At 45.3% G+C, this 21,982-nt stretch overlaps 1 protein-coding gene across 1 annotated transcript in view; it reads right to left on the reverse strand.

The window, feature by feature from the left end:
• Window positions 1-21,982, reverse strand: part of PTPRT (protein tyrosine phosphatase receptor type T) — a 573,321-nt gene that overhangs the window by 489,459 nt on the left and 61,880 nt on the right. Inside the window, exon 8 of the mRNA XM_084537660.1 lies at window positions 20,661-20,712. Within this exon, the coding sequence (XP_084393786.1) occupies window positions 20,661-20,712 (52 nt within the window). The remainder of the gene's footprint in view (window positions 1-20,660; window positions 20,713-21,982) is intronic.

The following is a 21,982-nucleotide window of genomic DNA, read 5'->3' on the forward strand; positions in this document are numbered from 1 at the left end:
AATACACCTGTCAAAAAGCACCTGCAGTGGCAGCCACAACCAGGCTCATGGACATCGAGAGAGCTGGGTGATGGAAATACAGTTTTAACTGAACTTCCTTTGTTTTGTGTTATTGCAGCCTTCTCTAATCTTTTCCAGTCTCTCCAGGCTTCTGCCAGCATTCTTCCCCATCTCCTGTACTGATTCCTTTTTGTGCCTTTTCACGAAATTGAAAAATAAGTGGGTTTACTACCAAAACAAACAAACAAACAAGAACTCTTTCTCTTCTCAGTCACTTATAAGTGTTCCTATACTGAACATGGTTAAAAAGTAATGCTAGTATGCACCTTTTACCAGCTTTATCAATATATTTATATATATTAAATATATCAAATATATTTTTCTTCTAGGCATCCAAGTCCAGGAGCAAGGACCCCAGTGCAAACATGCAACACCTCCACACCTGAAGCACAGCCTGGGGACATGGTATCTTTTTTCTGTGGAGATGGGAGACCAAGTCCTGTAGCATCCGAGTCCTCCTCCAGAAATCACAGCTTGCAGAAGGCCAGTGCTACAGATTTAGCCCAAGGTCAAAAACATTTTTTTGCAAGTTTAAATAAGTTATTCAAATTTTCAATTTCTGGTTTTGCAGCATAAATCCCTTCTCCAGCTGCATTCAGGAGTTAAATACTTGCAAGAAGCGCCATGAGTTGAAAGGCTGCGGGGTATAGGATCAATTACAAGAGGACTCTTCCTTCTATTATTACCTGTATCCCCTCCAGTTAATGGAGGAAAATAAAGGAAAAAAATGGCTTCAGTACAGGTGTGAAGTAGCAACCACATTTATGCAGGCTGCAAGAGCTGCTTATCTGCTGCAAACTGGCCTGGAACACGAAGCTGGTTTCACACAGGCCATGCACAGCTACCACACGAAGCCTTTCCCTTCTCAACCTTGAAGAAGCACAGCTTGGTGAGCAAGAGATTTTGCCTGACTGATAAGAATGAGACTAAACTGCTTCAGAAGAGAGCAATCAAGTCACCAAGCCTGTCAGGTTGTTAATTCCGTGCTGTTCCACTGTTACATTTTGAAAATGGACTCAGAACTAGTTGATTTACAAGAGCAATTCCTTTCAGTATAATATTTAAGGATTTTTTCTTAAGAAAACACTGAAAAGTTCCACGCGACTTGTCAGCAAACACGTGCTTTGAGATGTTTGCATACCCATCACAGCACACGAGGAAGGGAGATTGCTCCATAGGCAACAGCAAGGCCAGAAATTAAGAGTAAGAAACTTCTTACTCTTTATTTATATATTTAACTGAAAGTTGCCCTTTCAGAAATCCCCCATATGACAGAAGTGGCCCACAGGTAATTATCTCAGACTACACACAGCCCAAAAGCTAGACAGGTTTGTCAAAATGATTTTTTGCTCTTACGGTTTATCATCTTGTTGTGAAGATTTTATGAGAAAAAGATTAAACCACTGCTCTGATGTGTGCATTTCATTAAGCTTCTAATCCTTAAAGAGTCACTAATGCAACTAGCCATTGAAAAGCATTAAATCATAGTTCAGGCATATTGACCAAAATAATCTCCTAATTATTTCAGAATGGAGCAAAGCACAGAAGCTGTACTGTAAATTACACTCCAAAACTCTTTTAGGCTGTCATACAAAAGAAAATGAATAGAAAGGCAACTTTGATTACTTTTGGTATGCGTGAATATGGAAAGGCAAGAGACGTACCCAAGGAATTCACTCAAATTAGATTGGATTTCAAGGGTCACTCACTATTCAGCAGCGTTCAGTTCAGTGTCACATGGATGGGGCAGGCGATGCTGCATCTGCTGCAGCACATCAGCTGTTGCCATCACACTGAAGAACTAGAAGTGAGCAAGTGAATCTCAGATGCTAACAAATTATTAGTAAATTCCATCTACTTCCGAAGAAAAGCACCCAAAAAGCACAGCCAGTCCATCACAAAACCATACAATTTGGAGAATACGGCATTACTTACTTAAATTTCTCTGTTTCTGCTTTGGTCACCAGCAGGTGTCCAGAAGCACAGCTGAAGGCATCATTTCCACGGGCTGCAACTCACTCCTGACCTCAACACCTGCCACTTAAGCAGCACACCTCTGCTAGCGTGCCCCAAGACACAACCAGCAGATTTCAGCCCTTCCACGTCAGCTGACGACTTCTGGTTTCCAGAAAAAACTTCTCCTGCCTCTGCCACACACTCAAGGAAATTTGCTGAGGAGTCGTGAGCAGGTAGCAGCTATCACAAGTAATGCAAACAGTAATCCAGTAAGGAAGGCTGTGACTGATACAGCTTCATATTCAATGCTGAATTTACTATACCCTATGTGACTGTAGTCATAAATCTTTCAAGAAGAGCTTGCCTCGTAAAGCATGCTTTTGAGTATAATATTTGCAATTTAAACGCTCAATAGACCAATAATAATTCACTGTCAACACTTATAAATCCTTTTGAATAACTCACATTCTCATTATCAGAAAGGATCACTGGAAAGATAAAAAAGCTACACACAAGCAAGATGAAGTTCCTGAAGTCAGAGCCTCCGCTCACAGCCCAACTTCCACATCTTCGTTACATCTTTGATTAACATTTTGTGGTGAGCAAGGCCCAGGACTGCCCTCCCAACGAGACACGCAGCACAGTCAGAGCAAGCGACAGCTTTCTGGACCTCAAGAGCTTTGGAGTTTGAACACCACTTTTTCTTTGAACAGGCAGCTGATGGGTGCAGTTCTAAAACCGAGGAAACAAACCCAGTAGAACAGAGTAGGCTTTTAAAAAGAAGCCTGCTTTGTTTTTAATCTGGTTTAACAACTTCCAGCATTGGTGCCAACCCCATAAAACACCCTGTGTCTCCCAGAAACTTTGTTTTTTGAGGCTTATTTCAGCATGCTCCAAGGCCACCCAGGTTCCCCGGGCCTCCCCCTCCCCTTGCCCAGCTCCCCCAGCCCCTGCAGCCTCCTCTGCCCCCCTCACCCCGCAGCTCTCCCCACGGGGACAGAGACATCCCTTCCCCGGGGGCTCTCCTCTCCATTTACTCCCCTGCAGAAATTCTGCCCCCAACAACCACCTCTATCCCCCCACGCCACCAAACAAGGCCGTAAAACCAACGCTGTCCATCACAGCGGGCTTCAAACAGCTGAACTGCTACTGAAGTTCGCAGGAATTGTAACGGTGCTGGATGGACAGGGATTTGAGTTTAAGAAGGGGAATTCTGTGATGATCAAAAGCAAGTTATTTTTACATATATTTTTATCTTTGCTTGTTCTCTACGCTTTAGACCCCATTGGTCTTTGCTGCAGGCTACGTTTTTCTCTTTAATTAACCAAGCTGACCTGGAATGAGTTAGACTGATATTTCGTTTCCTTCCAGCCTTCTTTCATTTTGCTAAAATGCAATACATATATATACACACATGCAAGTAGCACTGGGTACTAGCCCACAAGTTCACATCAAAAATAAGGTAGGCAAGACAGGATCATAAATCAGACAAGGCTTTGAGGCAAGTTTACCTAGACCTTTCCCTTATTGCATGCAACCATGAAAAACTAAAATATCTTTCAAGTTGAAAGAGTCAGACTCCCATAGAAACCAAGTTACGCTAATTAATTTTTCTACAGCATCAAAAGCACAAAACACCAAAGACAAAACAAACTGTAAAAGTTTTAAAACTTTCTTCTCCAGCCTACCATAGTCCAGGTGAGTTCTTCTCCTCCTCCACAGGCTTGGCTTCAGCTCGCTGCTCTCCACACTGCAACTGGGCCAAACCAGCCCTTCTCAGCTGCTGGGGATTTATTTCCTCTTTCCCTGATTGCAAATACCTGCCTCCCTCTGCTCTCTCCTTGATGCGATTCGCTCTCCTGCCCTATACGTGGCCTCCCCCAGGCCTGCAGGGCTGCCCTGCGATGGAACAACCGCATCCACCTGAGCATACCATGCCTCTACCCACACAGGCAAACAACCCCATGGTGTGGTTTGCTGTTTTCACAGTGGTCAGAGAAACCTTATGAAAACACGAGGGAAGTGCAAACAGATTTTCTTTCTTGTATCACCATGGCTTGGTAACAACTAAGGGTTTCTTAGCTTCTGTGCTCTGGTGGGGATCCGTCAGTAGGCTATCTTGTAGGCTACAAGGAGAAACATGCACCACAAGATTACTGCCGTCAAACCTTTACCACACTATGTGCTGAAACTCAGCTTTCTACCAATAGAGGTCTCTTCTTGCCCTGGAACCTACCAACTGGGGTGCGTTCCAGTGCTCAGATGCCTCCTGCCATTACGGGGACTTCTTGACTTAGCTATCTCCTTAACGGGCCTCATCATCACAGAGTCACCTAGGTTGGAAGAGACCTCCAAGATCACCTAGCCCAACCTCTGACCTAACACTAACCAGTCCTCCACAAACCCTATCACCACGTCATATTTTAGAAGAGGTGCTGCTGCCAGGACTGTACAGAACATTTTATTTCCTTTAGGTAAGAAAATAAGAGGAAGCTCACTGCTAGAAGTGTTGAATTCTCAGCCCTTGGGGGCAACTGGCCTGTTTTCTGCTGGTCTAGCTCACATTCTTCTGGATGTCTGGTTCCCTGAGAAGGGTGATTTTGCAAGCCCCTCAGCAGCTGCAGAGTGCCTCTGGGGCACCTGTTGGTGAGGCTGCAAGGCAGGTGGCAATGACCAGCAGAAGGACAAGGGGCTGTCATGTACGCCTCTGACAAACCTTAAGTGCTGGCTGCTGCACCAAGCCTGCTGAGGCTGGCAAGGGAGCCTCACCCAGCACCCAGAGGTTGAAGCGCAAAGACAACAGAAACTCTTTGGACAGCCAGCAGGGTGCTCAAGTCACAGAATCACAGAATTTTCTAGGTTGGAAGAGACCTCAAGATCATCGAGTCCAACCTCTGACCTAACGCTAACAGTCCCCACTAGACCATTTCCCTAAGCTCTATATCTAAACGTCTTTTGAAGACTTCCAGGGATGGTGACTCCACCACTTCCCTGGGCAGCCTGTTCCAGTGCCTCACAACCCTTTCAGTGAAGAAGTTCTTCCTAACATCTAACCTAAAACTCCCCTGGCTCAACTTAAGCCCATTCCCCCTCGTCCTGTCACCAGGCACGTGGGAGAACAGGCCAACCCCCACCTCGCTACAGCCTCCCTTGAGGTACCTGTAGAGAGCGATAAGGTCGCCCCTGAGCCTCCTCTTCTCCAGGCTGAACAAGCCCAGCTCCCTCAGCCGCTCCTCGTAGGACTTGTTCTCCAGGCCCCTCACCAGCTTCGTCGCCCTTCTCTGAACCCGCTCAAGCATCTCCATGTCCTTCTTGTAGCGAGGGGCCCAAGTCAGGATGACAATCACCGGGCACATTAGGAGGGTGCCTGATTATCACTCATTTAAAAAATTGCAACAATTTTAAAGGATGGATCCAGCCTCCAGAGGCCCCATATTTTGAAGTCTAAGGTTATTTTGTGAATTCTTACCTCATGGGAGCGGAATAAATAGCTGCAGTGCCTACAAACCCCAGGGTCAGTCCTCATTGCTAGCACCTGGGAATCTTCTGTGGTAGGAGCCTCACTAAGCAGCTAAAATGCAGGTGCTGCAAGCAGCTGGCCCAGGTTTGCTCGTCCTCTATCAAAATTCTCTTGTTCAAGCAAGTACCTGTAGACCAAAGCAACTTTATCAAGGCAGAGAATTTAGGTATTAATAAGTAGCTGCAAGGGTATTCACCATGCCTCATTTAGCTCGCAGAGAGCTCTTCTATAAAACTTGGGCGATTAAAATATGATATGATATATGATTTATTCTCATCGTGCAAGTCACGAAAGTAGCACACAAATGCCAGCTGATACACTATGGCTGGCACTGAAATAATCAATTTTGCAGTGTATTGCTTTTATGAAGGCAACTTCCCATATTCCACAGATATATTAAAACAGAAGGTCACTCAAAATACCTAGTATTCCCTCAGCTGTTTTTTTCCTTTTTTTTTTTTTTTTTTTTAATATTTTTTGACACTGAAATCTTTCTTCTTCGCCTAGGCGATACCAAGGATGTTGCTTGATTGTTCATCTCAATTCCAAATTTATCTAACGAGATAGTGACTGGAGTATTTGCCTCTGTTCCTAATAATGCCATCTGCTCAGTGCATTAGCTACAAGCAAGAGTGTGCCAGTGCAGGTTAGATTCCATTTTTAGTTTTTTATATTTTTCTTATGGCCTTTATTTCCTCATGCTTGTCAAACTACAGTTTCATTATTAAATTGCTCATTATTACAACTTCTGCACATGACCCTAAGCCTACTGAAATCAGTAGCAAAAGTCTTGAATCACAGCTCTGTGTTGCAAAAACGTACAGCCCCTGAGCTCTGGGGTTGCAGGTACGCTGTTACCAACTACAACTCTTGCCCAAAGCAAAGGTGCCCGTCACATTTTCTCCAGAACCTTTCACATTCTGCTGCCCTCCACCAACACCAAGCAGGCTGTGTCTGCATCCTTGCAGCTGAGAAACCAAGCACGAACTGGAGTAAAGCTTTGCCAGCGCCAGCTCTGCCCACAGGACTGGCCAACGCTGCGAGCTGCTGGCCCAGGGCAGCGTTGAATTAGCGGGTGCCACGCTCCCCCTGCAAACAGAGAAAATGTTTTCTCTTTGAGCACAGGTTCAGTATGCTTTTTTACCGCTTTGTAGAAGAAAATCCAGTTTCATAAAAGTTCGAGTTTAATATCTGCTGCAGGCCTGCAGGAGCTATTAGCTGATAATTCTCTAAGCTTTTGCTGTAGACTCCCTTACCAGCAGCACCGAAATTATCAAATTATAGCGATATGATGGAAAACCTTTGCCGCAGCAATGAATTTGTCTCTCAAGAGAGCTGGACACAGTTACTTACCTTCAGTATTCACATGTGTATTAAAGATCCTTCCTTACAAACAAAAGTCCAGGGTCTCTTTTATACAATTACAGAATAGCCAACCTCCAGAGACCACCAGTCCTTACGACTCTTCAAATTTTTAACATTAAAAAAAGAAAAAACAGCAACATCAACAAAACCACCTAAAGTGCAAGTATTCTTTCATCTGCTCTTTAGCTTGTGCTTTGATTTGCAGGCTCCCTGACTATACCACATATGCCCAAATCAGTGCTTTATGTGTTCGGAACCCCTTTTGCTGTTATGTGCCCAAGCACTGGCCTTCTGAACTAACAATAAAATGGTCACACACTTCTCTGTCATACTCCAAATCCTGCTCAACTATCGTGGCCAAATTGCCAATACCAGTGCAGCATGCTTTAGAATCATGTTAGGAAGGTGCCCAGTGCTCCCCTTCTAGGGCAGAGAACTCGTTACGCTGTGTGAAACTTCCCATGATTTCCTTTGTGTACTTTCAGCCTCTGGGAAGGATCTAGCTATATGCTGGAAAATGTCATGGGTACCTTGAGAGCAGGAAGATGTGTTCATGCCCTCATGGTTTCTGTAACTTTATAAAATTTTTGAAGAGCAGAGGCTGTGTTTCCACAGGGCAAGGCGCTGCCTTGATCTGAATGGTTTGTTGGTCCCCATGTCATTTGTCACGACTGAAATTACAGAATCCTTTTTATCAAGAGGTTTATATAAGGATTTATCACTGAAAAAAAAAAAAATCAAATACATATAATGGAAACTTTATTCAATTTATTTGGGGAAATAAATTGATTGAAATGATTCTTTATTGGCCCAAAAGTATATGTACAGATTAAATCTGTGGAGCTCTACCAAAACAGAGAGGGAACATCAGCAAAGTGGTTAAACAGCATAGGAAGAAATTCATTCAAATAGTTTTTAGTCTAAAAGCTTAAACTAAATGTCACCCCAGATCTCCCAGCTAGGCAACCTTCAGGAATTTTCCAGGCTGAAATAACGAAGCACCAAGAACGTGTTTAGATAGGAGGGAACAAAAGTGTAAGTCAAGCAAGTAAAGCAAGCAGTTACTCCTTTCTGTGCATCCTCCAAGATGTTAAAAATAGGTTTTCCCTTCCTAATTTTGAAATGCAATCCTTAGGAGGCTCTGAAGACTGTAAATCAAATTTCCAGTGCTCTTGCTATACGCATTCAAACAAACTCTCCTGGCTCCTGCGGAGCATTTATTAGCAGCGCAGTAGCTGCCTGCTTGCTGGTTCAACGAGCACGTGGTGAGCTGATGGATCGAATGCCACAGCACCAGGACTTCAGGGACACCAGGAAGCCAGGCAAGCGCTGAACTTTGGGCTTCAGAAAGCCCTCCTGTAACTGGAAGACACAGCTGTGAACTGTGGGATCAGAAAAGGAGCCAAGCAGCTAATTAAAGAAGCTCAGGGCAGTGCAGCAGGACACACTCTCAGGGTGTTCACCAGCCTGGCCCCATCTGACGCCTCGCTGCCGGGGCAGGCAGAGCTGAACCCTCTGCCCAGCTCCGCTCTGCGGTGCCACGACTGCAGCACGGCACGTTCCACACCCACAGGTCCGTTCTGTTCTCCCTGCAGACAAAAGTTCTCAGTGAAGGAAGTGCTGCTTTGCAGTCACCGTTCACCACATTTGGGGTGCACGAGTCCTTTTTACTATAGTTTTTCATGGGCTTCCTGCATAGATTTTGCTCACTGCTGCAAAACCAAGGCTTTACTAAACTGCAAACCCCTGATAAGTTCTGCACCAAGTGAGAGAATTCTGCACACAAAATCCTGTATTTTCCACATGGAAGAGAACCTACAGAAAAAGTACTGCTCACTGGACTGCGGCTTTCTGCAGCGTACTTTATGACAACATGTCCCACCTTGCAGCACCTCAATAAATGCATTTATCTATGGTATTTTGTTTCTTTATGGGGAGGAAGAAGGTTCCTGGGGCTGGAGGAAGGTGCTGTGGAAGGAAAGCAAGCTGAATCCTCCTGCCAACATTTGCATCCCTCCTGCAGGTCCGTAGAGCCAGGGTGCCCCAGGCAAGGGATGCTGCCCCAGCCTGGCCCCTGCCCTCACCACTCAGAGGTGGCCGGTGGTGAATGGATTGAGTTAGGGCTGTTTGGGTGCTGCAGTGAGGATGCTGAGCGGTTTATGAGCTGAGACATAGCTCTGCGGACAGGGATAACTCACACTGCCACATGCACACCGAGCACGAGTTATCCAGGCCAGCTGCAGGCCCATGGCTGTCAGATCAGCCAAAGCTCCTGGCATCAAGGTTCTGTTCTATGCGAGGCTGCTTACAAGTGGACGGATGGCACCTCGCTCAGCACCAAACCTGCTGGGAGATGGCTAACTCATTAAAAACACTGTGAAGAGGTGCAGTCCTGAAGGCAGGGGCAGGGAGCGAGGAGCTCTGTCTCCTTTTCCAGCGCCGCCCTCAGCCCTCGGAGCAGCGCAGGAGGAGGCCTTCATGCTGCACGAGCCACAAATCCTGCTTTAGACGAGGTATGGCGACCTTTAAATTACCAAGAAGAGGGCCAATAACTCCTGAGCAGGTCTGAAATAGATATGCTCAATGTGGGGAGCAGAAGATGCTTGCTGGGTCTCAGCTCCCCACCCTCTCTATGCCTCTGTACAGAGGTAGCACATCCAAACCTCATCCACACCTCTGCCCCTTCCCCCTCCACGCTAACGCTGTATCTCTACAGCTGTCAGTCCCAATAGAGAGAAAACAGCTCCTGCAGTACAAACATGCGTTACATGTATTCATTTTGCAATGTATATAAATATATATATGTAGATATGACTGATAACAACAAAAAAAATAATCAAACTTAGTCATAAATTATAACAACAGTGCTGCCAACCGGCAGCATTTAAGTCACGAGTCAGCCCTCACAAAAACATAAGGTATTATCTTTCAGAAAAATAATACATGATGAGTTATTTATCTTCTGCTTTTCTGAATCTCTAAAATGCATTTAAATCATATTTTCAAGCTTTTGTTCTTAATCATGAAGTAGAAACTTACTTTTAGGGGGAAAAATAAAAAAGCCAAGTTTCTCAGACGGCATAACTCCAGTAACAGGCACTTTGTGGGAAAAAGTCCAAACAAATATAACTTGTGAACCATATTAAAGCTGCACAACGTGGCAATACGTCGGCATAACGGAGTATTTTTATGCCAAAACAAGTGTGTGTGGCAGGGTAAACTCGACCACCACCACGCTGCCCTTCCTGCTTCCCACATCGACTCTTGGTGCAGCCCCAGCCTGTGTTCTGTGCACAGCTCTTTGTGGATTTATTTTTGAAGGAAGTGCTCAGGGTCAAAATCTGCCCTGGAGCAGTATCTGCAGAGTTGCATTTACAGATTGCACTAACTAGGTATCAGAGCTCCGACGCCGGAGATAGTTGAAAGTCATCGGAGAAAAGGAGTCTCCTGCTAAAAGAAAATTAATGTACGAGGGCAGAGGGAAAATTCATTAGCTGGTAGCAAAAAGAATAATGGGCCTTGGAGTTGATTCTTCAAGCTTTTTCCAGCATCAGCAGCATCAGTAAGTGGCAGTTGCAATATTTAGGGAAGAGTGATTCTATGGGGAAATGTTTCCAGTTTTGAAATCTGCACATCAGTAGCTGCACGCGACTGCCTTCAGGAGCCTTCCCTGCTGCCTTCTATCAGGATGTGGGATTTGATCTCACGAGAGTCCCTCGAGTGTAATTAAAAGCCTGAATTCCTGATCCTGCTTCAGCTTGCTAAATGCAGCAGGTTACATGTCTGGAGAGAGAAACACATTTCTCAGGAAGGACCCAGAAACGATGGCAGGGACCATGGCCGACCACGGCCACCCCCTGTCGCTCTGCTCACCCACCACTCCTCACTGAGGTAGCCCCAAACAGCTGGAGGCAAAAAGGGTTCTTTTCCTTCACCTCTTTCTCTGTGCCGACTCCTGCTTCTGCACATCCGCACCAAAGCCAGGACCTTAACTGCTGCCCCCGGCTCTGGTTTCTCAGGCAGTTCATCCGGAGCAGTTCTCTGGGGTGACTGAAAAGCCCTGCTTTCATTCCAAAAGTTTCTAGCTTGATCTCATCCAAATGATACAGCAGTTTCGATGAGCTGAGGCTCAAAGCAGAAAGCAAATAGAAGCATGGAAATATGACTGTAGAAATTGGCTCTTTTAAAGTCAGCCCAGGTACTCTGGGTTTCATTACTTCTAAAGGGTGTGTAGCTGATAATACTGTATCATGTTTTTTCTTGCAGAGAAATAGAAATGGAAAATAAACCTGTAGCAGTCTCCACAATGGTCTAGCTAAGATTTTCTTTACTGCGTTAAAATAAGCTAATGCAGTGAAACAAAAGAGGAAAAAAACAAACAAACAAACACTATTTGCTCAAATAATCCCCTTGGCTGCAGCACAATCTTTTTTAAGGAAATCCAATGCTGTAAATAACTGGAGTAATTTCTCAGGAGATTAAAGAAAATAAGCTCACTTTCCTTCCTGAAAGAAAATAAGCTAAAATATCATTGACAGACGGCAATCTGAGGCTGGAATACCTTATTACAGACCGATGACACCATTTTCTCTCCCATATTTACAAGTGTGCCGAGGTGCCTTTTATACAGCTGGATGGAAAGAGCCTGTTTAGCCGAGTGCCATTGTTTGGCTTGCTCTCCCCCTCCTCAGAGAAACACACTCGCTGGAATGTTGCAAGAAGTCTGAGATCTGCGAAAATGAGCCCCAGCCAGGCCAGGCACAGCCCGGCCAGCACAGCACACCCGTCCTGCACACCCACCTGAGCCCCGCAGGGCCCCCGTGCAGCCTGCCCTGAGGCTGGCTGACGCGGTGACACGAGCAAGGACCCTCGCAGAGCGTCACAGATGCCTTTTTGGCAGCAAACCGAGCAGTGACCGAAGCCAGGATGCAGGGACAGCAGAGGACCATGCTGACCCCACTGTGGCTACAGGGGTTTTCTTCCAAAGACACGTTTCATTTCTACTCTTCGGTTCCACAGACTCCAAGAGCGGTACTAGAGACAGAAGGGCAGTGGGAATGACAGGGAGAAATGCCTGATTTCAGCCCAGTTGCTTAAGCTAAGCAACCAAGCTCAACTGACAGTGACAGCGAGTCCTCCCTGTCCCCAACCCCAGTCTTCCAAGACCTCCGACCACCTCATCCACATACAACAAGTGTCAAAGACGCTAGCTCCTACAGCACTCATTAACACAGGCAGTCAAGGTTAGGAAACGCATCCTGCCGCTGACCACGTGAGCACCTTATATATATGCATCTTGTCCTATAGTCCTACAGGAGTTCCTGCAGACAATCTCAACTATTTTGCATGCAGGGATACAATTGAAGTAGTAGACACAGCTCTGTACCCAACTAGCTAAGCCTCTAAATCTCAAGTAAAGCGGAGGAAAATTCCTGGCTTTGCAGGATTTTGTCTCCTGGGGTTCATAGCATCCTTATGTACAGCCATCCTTGGGGTGCTGTTGCACTCGCGAGCGTACCGAGGAATGCTATCTAGAAGATGTTCACAGCTGGAGGTAATAGCAAGCAATTGAGGTTCAAAATAGGGAGGCATACATGGGAAAAAAAGTTACTTCTGCTCTTAACTGACCAGGCAGAAAAAGCTGGGAGGAAAAGGGCAAGTCATTAAATCCAAATCTTGGCTGATAAAAGAAGATAGCTGTATCTTTTCTTGCAGGATTTGTGAGGAAGGAAATAAGAGAGTAAAACACATTTTCAGCACTGCTGGTGTGTACCGTCATTGCAATTATTTTGCAAAGAGGCATCGTAGCCTAAATAAATACTGCACTAACTTTGATCATGGTCCTTTTAATTTGTATAGGTTCAACTGTGCACTAAGGGCTACGGGCACAATTATTTTCAAAGAATACATTCTCTTTCATGAGACCATATACAGGATTTCTTTTGCTTTTGTCCCAAGGATAATAGAAAATAACAGAAGCTTGACATCATAATAGAGTTCAAGTGCCTTAGCAGTATATCTACTCTCAAAGAATTATAAAAAAGCTGAAGCTAATGTACTTCTCTGTGTGCATGGCACAGGCGGGCCATTTTATAGCTCTTGCAAATAACCAGGCTGTTGCCTCTCTTGTCCATCAGTCGAGGCAGTTTTCGCAATGATATAATGCCGTTGATTCAAATCCCATCAGCTGCTGTTGCATAATTATACAAGCCAAACAAATCCAGACTGTTTAAGGTAGAAGAGGGAGGTGGGAGGGAGAGCTGCTATAAAACACTGAGGGAGAACTGTCTCCTCTTTTCAGACATGCGGTAAAAGCAGCAAGTTCTTTTCCCCTAAACCAGGAATACTGCGGCCATGATTCCACAGACCTATTTACTTTTCTTTTCATAATGTGCCAGTCTGCACGCAATAAAACTGTCAGGCACAACTCAAGAGCAATAAATATGAGGAAAACTGTTATTTAACTGGCCAAGAATCATCTGTACGGCATCGCGGCGTATTCAGAGCAGTGCTCTGGCAAAAAGTCATTTTGCAAAATGACAATTTGTGTTGCATCTATTTTCATCTCTCCTCCCATGCCCGTTCACTCCAGTTTCTTGGCAGAGGAAGGGAGATTTCTTCCTCACCTCCGCTGCTAACAAAGCAGGCGCTGCCGCTGCCCAGAGCACTAACACAGAAGGAAGAAAAAGCAAAGGGCAGAAAGCTGCAGGGCTTCTGCAAAGGCTGCAGAGGAAGCACAATGGGAAAGTTCCTCTCTATTTGAGCAGTCTCAGATGAGATACAGAAGCCTAAGGATAACGTATCTTCATAGGCAAAGGGAATGAAAGGCTACAGCTCCAGTGCACAAGGACCTCAATATGCATCTGCTTCAGCCACAGCTCACAGAAACTGCTAGCGGCTGGGGTCTCAGTCTGAAAGAGACAGAAAAGAGTCTAAAATTGGGCTGTTGATAAATCACCAGGTCTGTACGTTGAAGCACTTGCTGGTTCTTCTGGACCGGCCAGCCTCTAAGAATTATTTACTTCATGCAGTCTCTGGTAAATAAATCTCATCATGCCCACCAAAAGCACAACCTAAATATGGGATTCCTATTTTAAGCTTCTCTGAAAACACAGCTCACCTTTCCAAGATGTTCATTTCACAACTCAGAGGGATAAAACTGTTTAAAACAATTCTCATGTAAGCACTTGCCTTCATACCCTGGATCTCAATGTAAAACCACTACAGACTGTAAGGCTTGGGGCAGGCTCCAAGAGATCCTGGCAACTCAAAAGAGGTCATTTGGTGCCCAGAGACCTCAAGAAAGCTGAATGGGGAGAGCCAGCTCATGGAAGGAGGGAGCACTTCTGGTTGCTCTCCTGCTTGAAGCTGCTGCCAGGTTTCCTACCCAGCTGGTGAGCTCACCACTGTTGCACCATCTCAGAGGCCTTTTAAGCCCCAGAAGAACCCAATGACAGGGTGCCAATGGTGCAGAGCCGCACTCCCCTTGAACATTGCTACCCATCTTCCTAAACTACCAGCTGCCATCGTGGGCAGGGGGCTGTCAGATGGAACAGTGAAAGAAAACCAGTTACTGGGCTTCGATCTTTTGTCATGCTCCCAATACCGCTGTGTGATTTGCTCTTTTGAGCATCTCCAGGGGGTTAAAACATGCTGCACTACCTGGCCAGCCCCTTTTCATGAAAATAAATGGATTCCTGAAAAATCCCGATGAGCAACACTAGGTTTAACAGCAATGTACACGGGCAATAACTGTCCGTCACGCAGATCTGGAAAGAACCCCCACCACTGAGCGGTTCAGGAATCATATTTATTTATGCCCTGCAATTACCAGGCGATACGATTACTAGATAAGTTGTGTTGTATCTATGGCCACAGACAGCCAACTGCGTAGATGGGCTGGAGATACACGGCATTTGATTCGGGACTTTTACAGCCACTTGGCAGGCTTGTTTTGCTGTGGGAACATCGGCAGCCCTATAAATAAGTTATTGATTTTAATTTGCAGACAGAATACTGTTTAATCTGTGCAAACCGCCTCCTGTTCCACCGTATAAAGTCAGCAGAAGGAAATAAAAGTATCAAATATCTGCTGAATTGCACTAGGTTAAAAATCTGCCATCAGTGACATTTTACCCTTTGAAAACAACAGCCAGGCGCTGCATCCCATTGGCCTAAACTGAGTTATTTCGAGTGTGGCAGCAGTCATCCCCATCCAGCCTCCCCTTGGGAAGGTTGTGGGATTTGGATGGTACCCAATAAACCAAAGAGCTGGGCATCATTTTGGCTTGTCTGTGGGCCTTCTGTGAGGCTGGGGGCCAGCAGGGCTGATCGCCAGCAGGATCAGTGCTCCTGGAGCAGTGGGGGCGTCTCAGAGAATCCCCCTGGGTCCTGCTCAAGGGAAACTTTCAGGACCATGGCTCGCCTGCTTTCCCTTGTGGGCCTTTTTTTTAATCCTTTGATGCCACACAGTAAATTACTAAAACAGTCACTAGTGACCAATTAAATGCTCTTATTGCTTTGACTTATGATTGTGTGTTACTTGGAGTCAAGCTGGAGTTGGGCACAGGTCCCTGTCGGTGGCAGGCTGGTGCATCCCTGCTGCGACACCCCCTTCCCTCTTCGCCAGCCAGTGCCAGCCATTACAATACAGTGTTTTCAAGTCACCTCACAATTCAGAAAAGTTCTGTCAAGAAAAACATTTTCAAATTAACCTTTGAAATTATGGCTGCACACAGCCTTTCCCCTACTCAACTCATGGCGCGAAGCCTGTTTCCCCTGAAATTCTATTAAAATGCTAGCAAAATAAACCCATTACAGCTACAACAGCTCAAATTAATGTCAACATGTCAGGACATATGTCTAATTTCAGTTTGGAGACTTGAAGATTGGGATCCTCATTATGGGCACCATCAGCTGTTTCCAAACAGCCTTCAGGTCTGGAGAGATTCATTTTAAATGAGGAACATCAAGGCAGAGCAGACAGAGCAGTTCAGCTGGTGCATTAATTTCAGTCAGTTTGCTCAGGCTATGATTATCATCACTGTGAATTCAATAATTTCCTCAAACTTGCTACTGTTGCAGTTTCATCAGCCTTTCCACACATCTTTCTTCTCCGTGGGAGACAGCAAGAAGCAGCACACGCGGTGGCCTTCAGGTGGAGGTGATGAGAGCGAGGACCTGGGCAGAGGGGCACAGGGCACCCACACCGCTGAGCTGTCACGGATCCGTGCCCACCGAGTCAGCTGGCAGCTGTGATGGCTCGGCACAACGGGACCGCTGATGAGGTCCTGCTGAGCCGAAATGATGCTGAAAATTGAACCGAAATTATAAAACTACTCAAATTGCATGTTCTTTGGTGAAATACTAGAACACTAATCTATATGCATATTGATTCCAAGTACAGGGAAAAGGAGGGGTGAACTTGTATGACAACAGTATTTGGAAACTCCAGTTGGTATTGAAAGCCTTTGCATTGGCTGCTATATAAACGCGAGGCGGCAGACAGGTCTTTTCACACTTTTCCTGCCATGGAGGCTCAGATGACACAAAGGAAGATGAACAGGAAGGGAGACGGGTGGCGGTGACGTGAGATCTCAGAGCTCTGCATACCCGCAGCATATGCACGACTTGATTCTTCACGCAGCATGCTTATAATCACAGCTTAATCTTTCCTGTTCTGTCTGTTCTGAATTTTATAAGCTTTTTTTTTTTTTTTTTCCCCAATTCTTTCCTCTTGATATGCAACTCTCAAAAAAAAAAACCAAAAATCAACTCTCACTTGTTCTTCTCTGTTGCCAGTGTCACCCACTGCTTTCAGGAGAGGTCTTGTTTTTCCCAAGGTTATACGCATTGTATGCTTCCGAATACAGGTTTCCAATTTTTCTACAGTTGAGTCCCTGTATTCTCAAACAAAATAGCACCTCTCAGTTTTGTTTTGTCAACTCCTGAAATTAAAAGAATGACCTTTTGGCATAACTGAGGCATGAGGGCAGACTGCAGCACTGCCAGGACTCTTCAAAACTGATTTTTCTTGTTCTCACCAACATTTCAGTTTTTTTAAATGTAAACCTGAGAAATGCTGATGAGTTCAAAACAAATCTCACTTGAAACTTCTCACAGTGAAGACAAGCTTCTCAGCAAGTTTTTGAGCAAAGCCCATCAAGACTTTGAATGCATACCAGAGAGAAAGATAATACATATTAGGAAAAAAGAGAGTATCTAAAGCCTTCATCGAGACAATTACTCTTACTGGAAAACTTCTGTGTAACAGACAGAGTTTCCTTGGGAGCAGAAGGACAGGTCCCCACATAGCAGGGACACCACCAGGACCCACTCCAAGCACTCAAGAAGTACTTGCAGCATGTGTGCATGTACACATCTGCATGCTTATATAGGAATGCCAAAGGTCAAAGGAAGACAAAGAACCTCCCTGTCTACTTGAGTCTTGATTATCTCCATGGAGTTTATTGGTTTTTTTTGTCTCAAGCTTTGAGGAGCTGACTGCAGCCATCTCCTTGCTGGATCAGCAGTGGGGAAGGGGCATCCATGGCAATAAAAAGCACCCTGAATTGCATTCAGTGCATTTCCCACCACAGTTCTGGTGGGCATTGAATTGAGTAGAACAAGGGGATTTAAGAACAGCTTACCCAGAATATCTGACCTGAAAAACTTTTCCTGGAACAGCTTCAAAGGTTTCTTCAGAGCAACCCAGCAACAGCAAATTCACAGGTAAGCTTCAGGTGAGATGGTCAAGGTAAGCGACAAACACAGTTAACAGGCCACTACATTTCACACCCCATGCTGGGTAGCAGATGAAGCGGGACACCGCTCTTGTGCCAGGAGCAGAGCACAGGGCAGCCACAATGCTTTCCTCCACCTCGCTCCAGGAGATGAGCAATGGACTATAACCCTTCCCTGGACGTGCTGTATTCTTCAGTGTGTCCCCTGCACCAGCCTTGTGCCCTTGGTAAGGGCTTCGGAGAGAGCTCCAGCGCAGGTCCCAACTCTTCCATCCCCCCCGAAGCCCTCCACCACCAGGGGAAGTGAAGCTTCCTGCTCTGCCCATCCCCGATGCTGGGCAAGCAGCTGCAAACCTGAACCCTTCAAAAGCTTTTGTGGTGGGACAGAGAGAGCCATCCTGCACACTCCTCTCTGAGACTACCACGTCTGAAGTACCTTTGGGCAAGATAACAACAAACGACCCATTGAGAAGTTTCAGAGATGGCAGAAGCTGATTAAACCTCATTGTTTCTACCAGGAGCTACTTGTCTAACAGGAGCTGTTTGATACTTGCTGTTTTACAAAGGGCTGAGAGGCACATAACACACGGGGGAGAAAGTAAAACAGAGGCAGGAGTAGAGGAAAGAGACAGGTCATCATCATCATCATCACCACCACCACCACCATCACCTCCATGGGCTCCAGTGGTGCCTCTGCTCCGGGCCTGCCGGCAGCACCAGGTCCCCATGCCCTGGGCCTGCATTGTTTGTAAGGCAGTGCCATGGTCTCACCTCCAGGCCTCATCCCACACAATCCCAGCATGGCCGAGGTGGGAAGGGACCCCTGAAGATCACCCAGCCCAGCCCCTGCCAAGCAGGATCATAGAGCACACTGCACAGGATGGCACCCAGGAGGGGTGTGGATATCTCCAGAGGAGACCCCCCACCCTCTCTGGGCGATGAGATCTCATACACTAACTGCCTCAAATGTGCAGCTGGTGCTCCAGAACCTTCTGGAAAGAGCTCAGGTGTGTGTGCTAAGGTCTTCCCTTCCCACTGGCAGAACCATGGGAGCAAAGATGTTTCAGATGCTTCCCAGGAGGTGGGCCTCTGACAAGTGCTATCCTGCCTTCTAGAGCCGCTTTTCTGACCCAATTTTTCCTGCTGAGTGTTTGAGACATTCCCCTTTTTCTCTCAGTCTCTACCAGCTTTTCTCTTCTTCCTGGTCTTCCCTTCATGCCATGTCCTTCTCCACAGACACAACTAAACCCAGCAGGGGCAGCTCTGACTGAATGCAACCTAAAGCAGGACTACTGCATTCGCTGCCATCGGCAAATATTCATTAGGTGAGGAGTAGACCGAAGGGAAAAGTAGATGAAGAATACAAATAAAAGTAGGCTGGAGGTGAAAAAATGGGCCATCTGCCTGGTTCCATATTTTATGCAAGTTTTGCATGTGTTGTACAGGACTAGGGTAAAATGGGTTGTGCTGAGTATAAAACTGCCCTGAACACTTCAGCTATGTGTGAATGTAGCATTTCTTATCAAAACATTGCCTGGATTCAGCAAGGGACTGACGTAAAGGCATGGGCAGAAGATTTTGCAGACTGGAGTTATCTCTGTTACTGGCAGAATCAGTGCCTGATGGAGAAGAGCAGGCAACTCACATTATGGACCATTTTAGAAGTGCTGTATCCGCTCCTCATTAATATCTGAAGCACAAATATACTTGTCATAGTTCAATACAAAGCACAATCCTGCGAAGAGTACTTCAAATCTGGATTCACAAATGCGCCAGCATTTCAAAGCTCCTGAAAGTCACTGTAGTGTTTTGCAGAGTCCCTGTAAATACTGTGGCCATTTACCAGTCACCCCAGGCTATCTTCTCATCTCCAACATGCTTCAGCCCTTTAATGTAATATTTAGACCAATGTTGTTATTAGATTTTCCCTGGATGAAAGGCTCTATAAACGTAAATGCCAGTTGCTAATTCTCACCAGTACAAAATAATAGTATTAGCACATCACACAATAAGAAAAAAATTAAGCTGGTAATTTATACTGCTGAATTAGATACACTAACAAAAGAGAGAGGCAATTATATACTGCAGTAAAATCTTCAGTGCACAGACTTAAGCATTCCTCAGTCTTTAGTGTTCAATTAGGATAAAATTTACTTTCAATACAAGACATAACGCCAAGGGCTCTCAGGCCCTCAGCAAAAATATAGGATTTCATCTCATCTGCATCCATGCAAAGTCTTTTTTATTCTGGCAAAGCTCAAGGTTTAGCTCCAAAGAACAATTAGATTTGCATTACACATTGCACTAACAGGCAGCAACACACAGATTTATCTGCTGAATGAATATATTCTAATAGGTCTGATGATCTGTCTTTATAGTACCATTTGATTAACAACAAATTTATTCACTTGGCAGCTGTATTCCTTAATCAGGTATTCACTAAGCAATAGCGTATAAATATGGATAAATGTCAGATTTATGGATCAGAGAGTACAATAATTTCATTTGAAGAAAGGTGGATTGTCTATACTTCTAATTAGTTTCCCTTTAAATAGGCTCATCACGTGGACACATTTGTACATGTCCGGGGCCTGATTTTCAGCGCCGAGGGTGCGTGTCCCACCACACCATATTCATTCCTCGGAGCCAAACTGGAGCCCTCTGCTACGACCTGTCAGCTTCCTTACACAAACATTTCCCTCCTTTAAGGGGCTTTACAGGGGGCATTTTCAAGATGGGGTCATTCACATGCTTGCAGCTGCACAAACTTTGTGCCCAGCCAATCTTCACTTATCCCTCCATTATCCGGGCACACCAGAAAAGGTGCTGGCAATACATCTGCAAGCAAACTGGTGAATGGCAGCAGCAAGAGAAGCTTCTACAGGGAATATCTTCAGTTAAATGATAGTGATAATAATGAAAAATTATCATAATTACAAGGGAGAAATATCCTGTCTGTGCAATTCAATCCAGGCTTTTAAGACAGGTTATAGACTCAGTTGACAAAAGTATTTTACCTTTCTTTTTCAAGCAAATTCTCCCGCAGCCACTTGTACGCTTCATGGGAGGCTGGAAGAAAAGAAAAAAAAAAAAAAAAAGAGAATGTGAAATAATCCTTGGCTTATCAGGGTAAGTGGTGTTATTTTGATATCTATATGGGAGGTAACAGGACTTTAGCTGTTGGACCCCGATTAAAGTAAAAACTGGGCTGGTTGTGAATAGGTAAGTCATTTGAATATTGTTAGCAGCCTCTGCTTCAGTGCACAACAGGTATCAAAGCTGAAGTTTAGAGCACCTACATTTGGAAGATAAAATTCTCTACAAAGAGCAGCGGGCTGCTCAGGGTAGCTCTGCAATACACCTGAAAAGCCATGAATAGCCTCAAAACGAGTCAGCTCATCATACTTGGTCTAAACTACTAAACTACTTCTGCACTGAATTTCCCAGGAAACCTGGAAGAATTCTGTTCCTTGGGGCAGGAACAGAATATCAGGGAAGTCCTTCCCCCGAAAGATGCAAGGAATAGAGCAGCTTTTGTCACCCTGAGCCCAGAGCTGCTGCTCGCAGCTCTGCACTGTGCTGCTGGTGACAGGCTGGCAGGAAGCAAGGCAGTTTTATGCCACGTTTTATTTTAATTAAGCACTAAGCACAAAAGAAAGGAAGAAAAAATATAAGAAAAACATAAGAACGGTGATGCCTTCTCTACTGGTCCAAATCCTTACCAGAGCACACCAAACTCTTAACCTTGTGTGTTGTAAACACTGTGCTTGCTGAAGCTACGTCTTCGCTTCTCAATTAAATAATTTCCCTGTGGTGTGTCCTTTCTGTACAGCATACCACACATGGGGCTGCTTTACAGATCATCTACGCCACTGCAGAAACCTGAAACAAATGTCCGCAAGCTAAATGAGCTTGAATCCCAGCAGGATTTTCCCTGTAACCCCACGCAGGGCAGGTCCGTGCTTTCAGAGCAGAAGGTATTACAAGGCTGGTGCAGCTTTCCCGGGCATGCTGGCTGAACATGCTGCAGGTGGAGACCTCGCTCTAATCCTGCTCCCGTTTCTAGCCTGAATAATTTCACACAGTGTAGAAAATCACCTGTGAGTCTCAGAGCAGATCTCAGCCATGCTCTGCACTGTTCTGGCACATGTGACCATGGGTGCAACGGGGAGGGGAGGGGAGGGGAGGGGAGGAGTGCATGAAGTATATTTTGCTACCCAAAAGTAATCCTGAAATAAATGAATAAATAAAACCCATCCTTCATGCAGTTCTAGGCAAATAGAAATTTATCCTGATTTTGTTTATTAATCAAGTTACTGATCTATTATCTTTCAGAAAT

The sequence above is a fragment of the Aythya ferina genome, assembly GCF_964211825.1.
Source record: "Aythya ferina genome assembly, chromosome: 16".
NCBI lineage: Eukaryota > Metazoa > Chordata > Aves > Anseriformes > Anatidae > Aythya > Aythya ferina.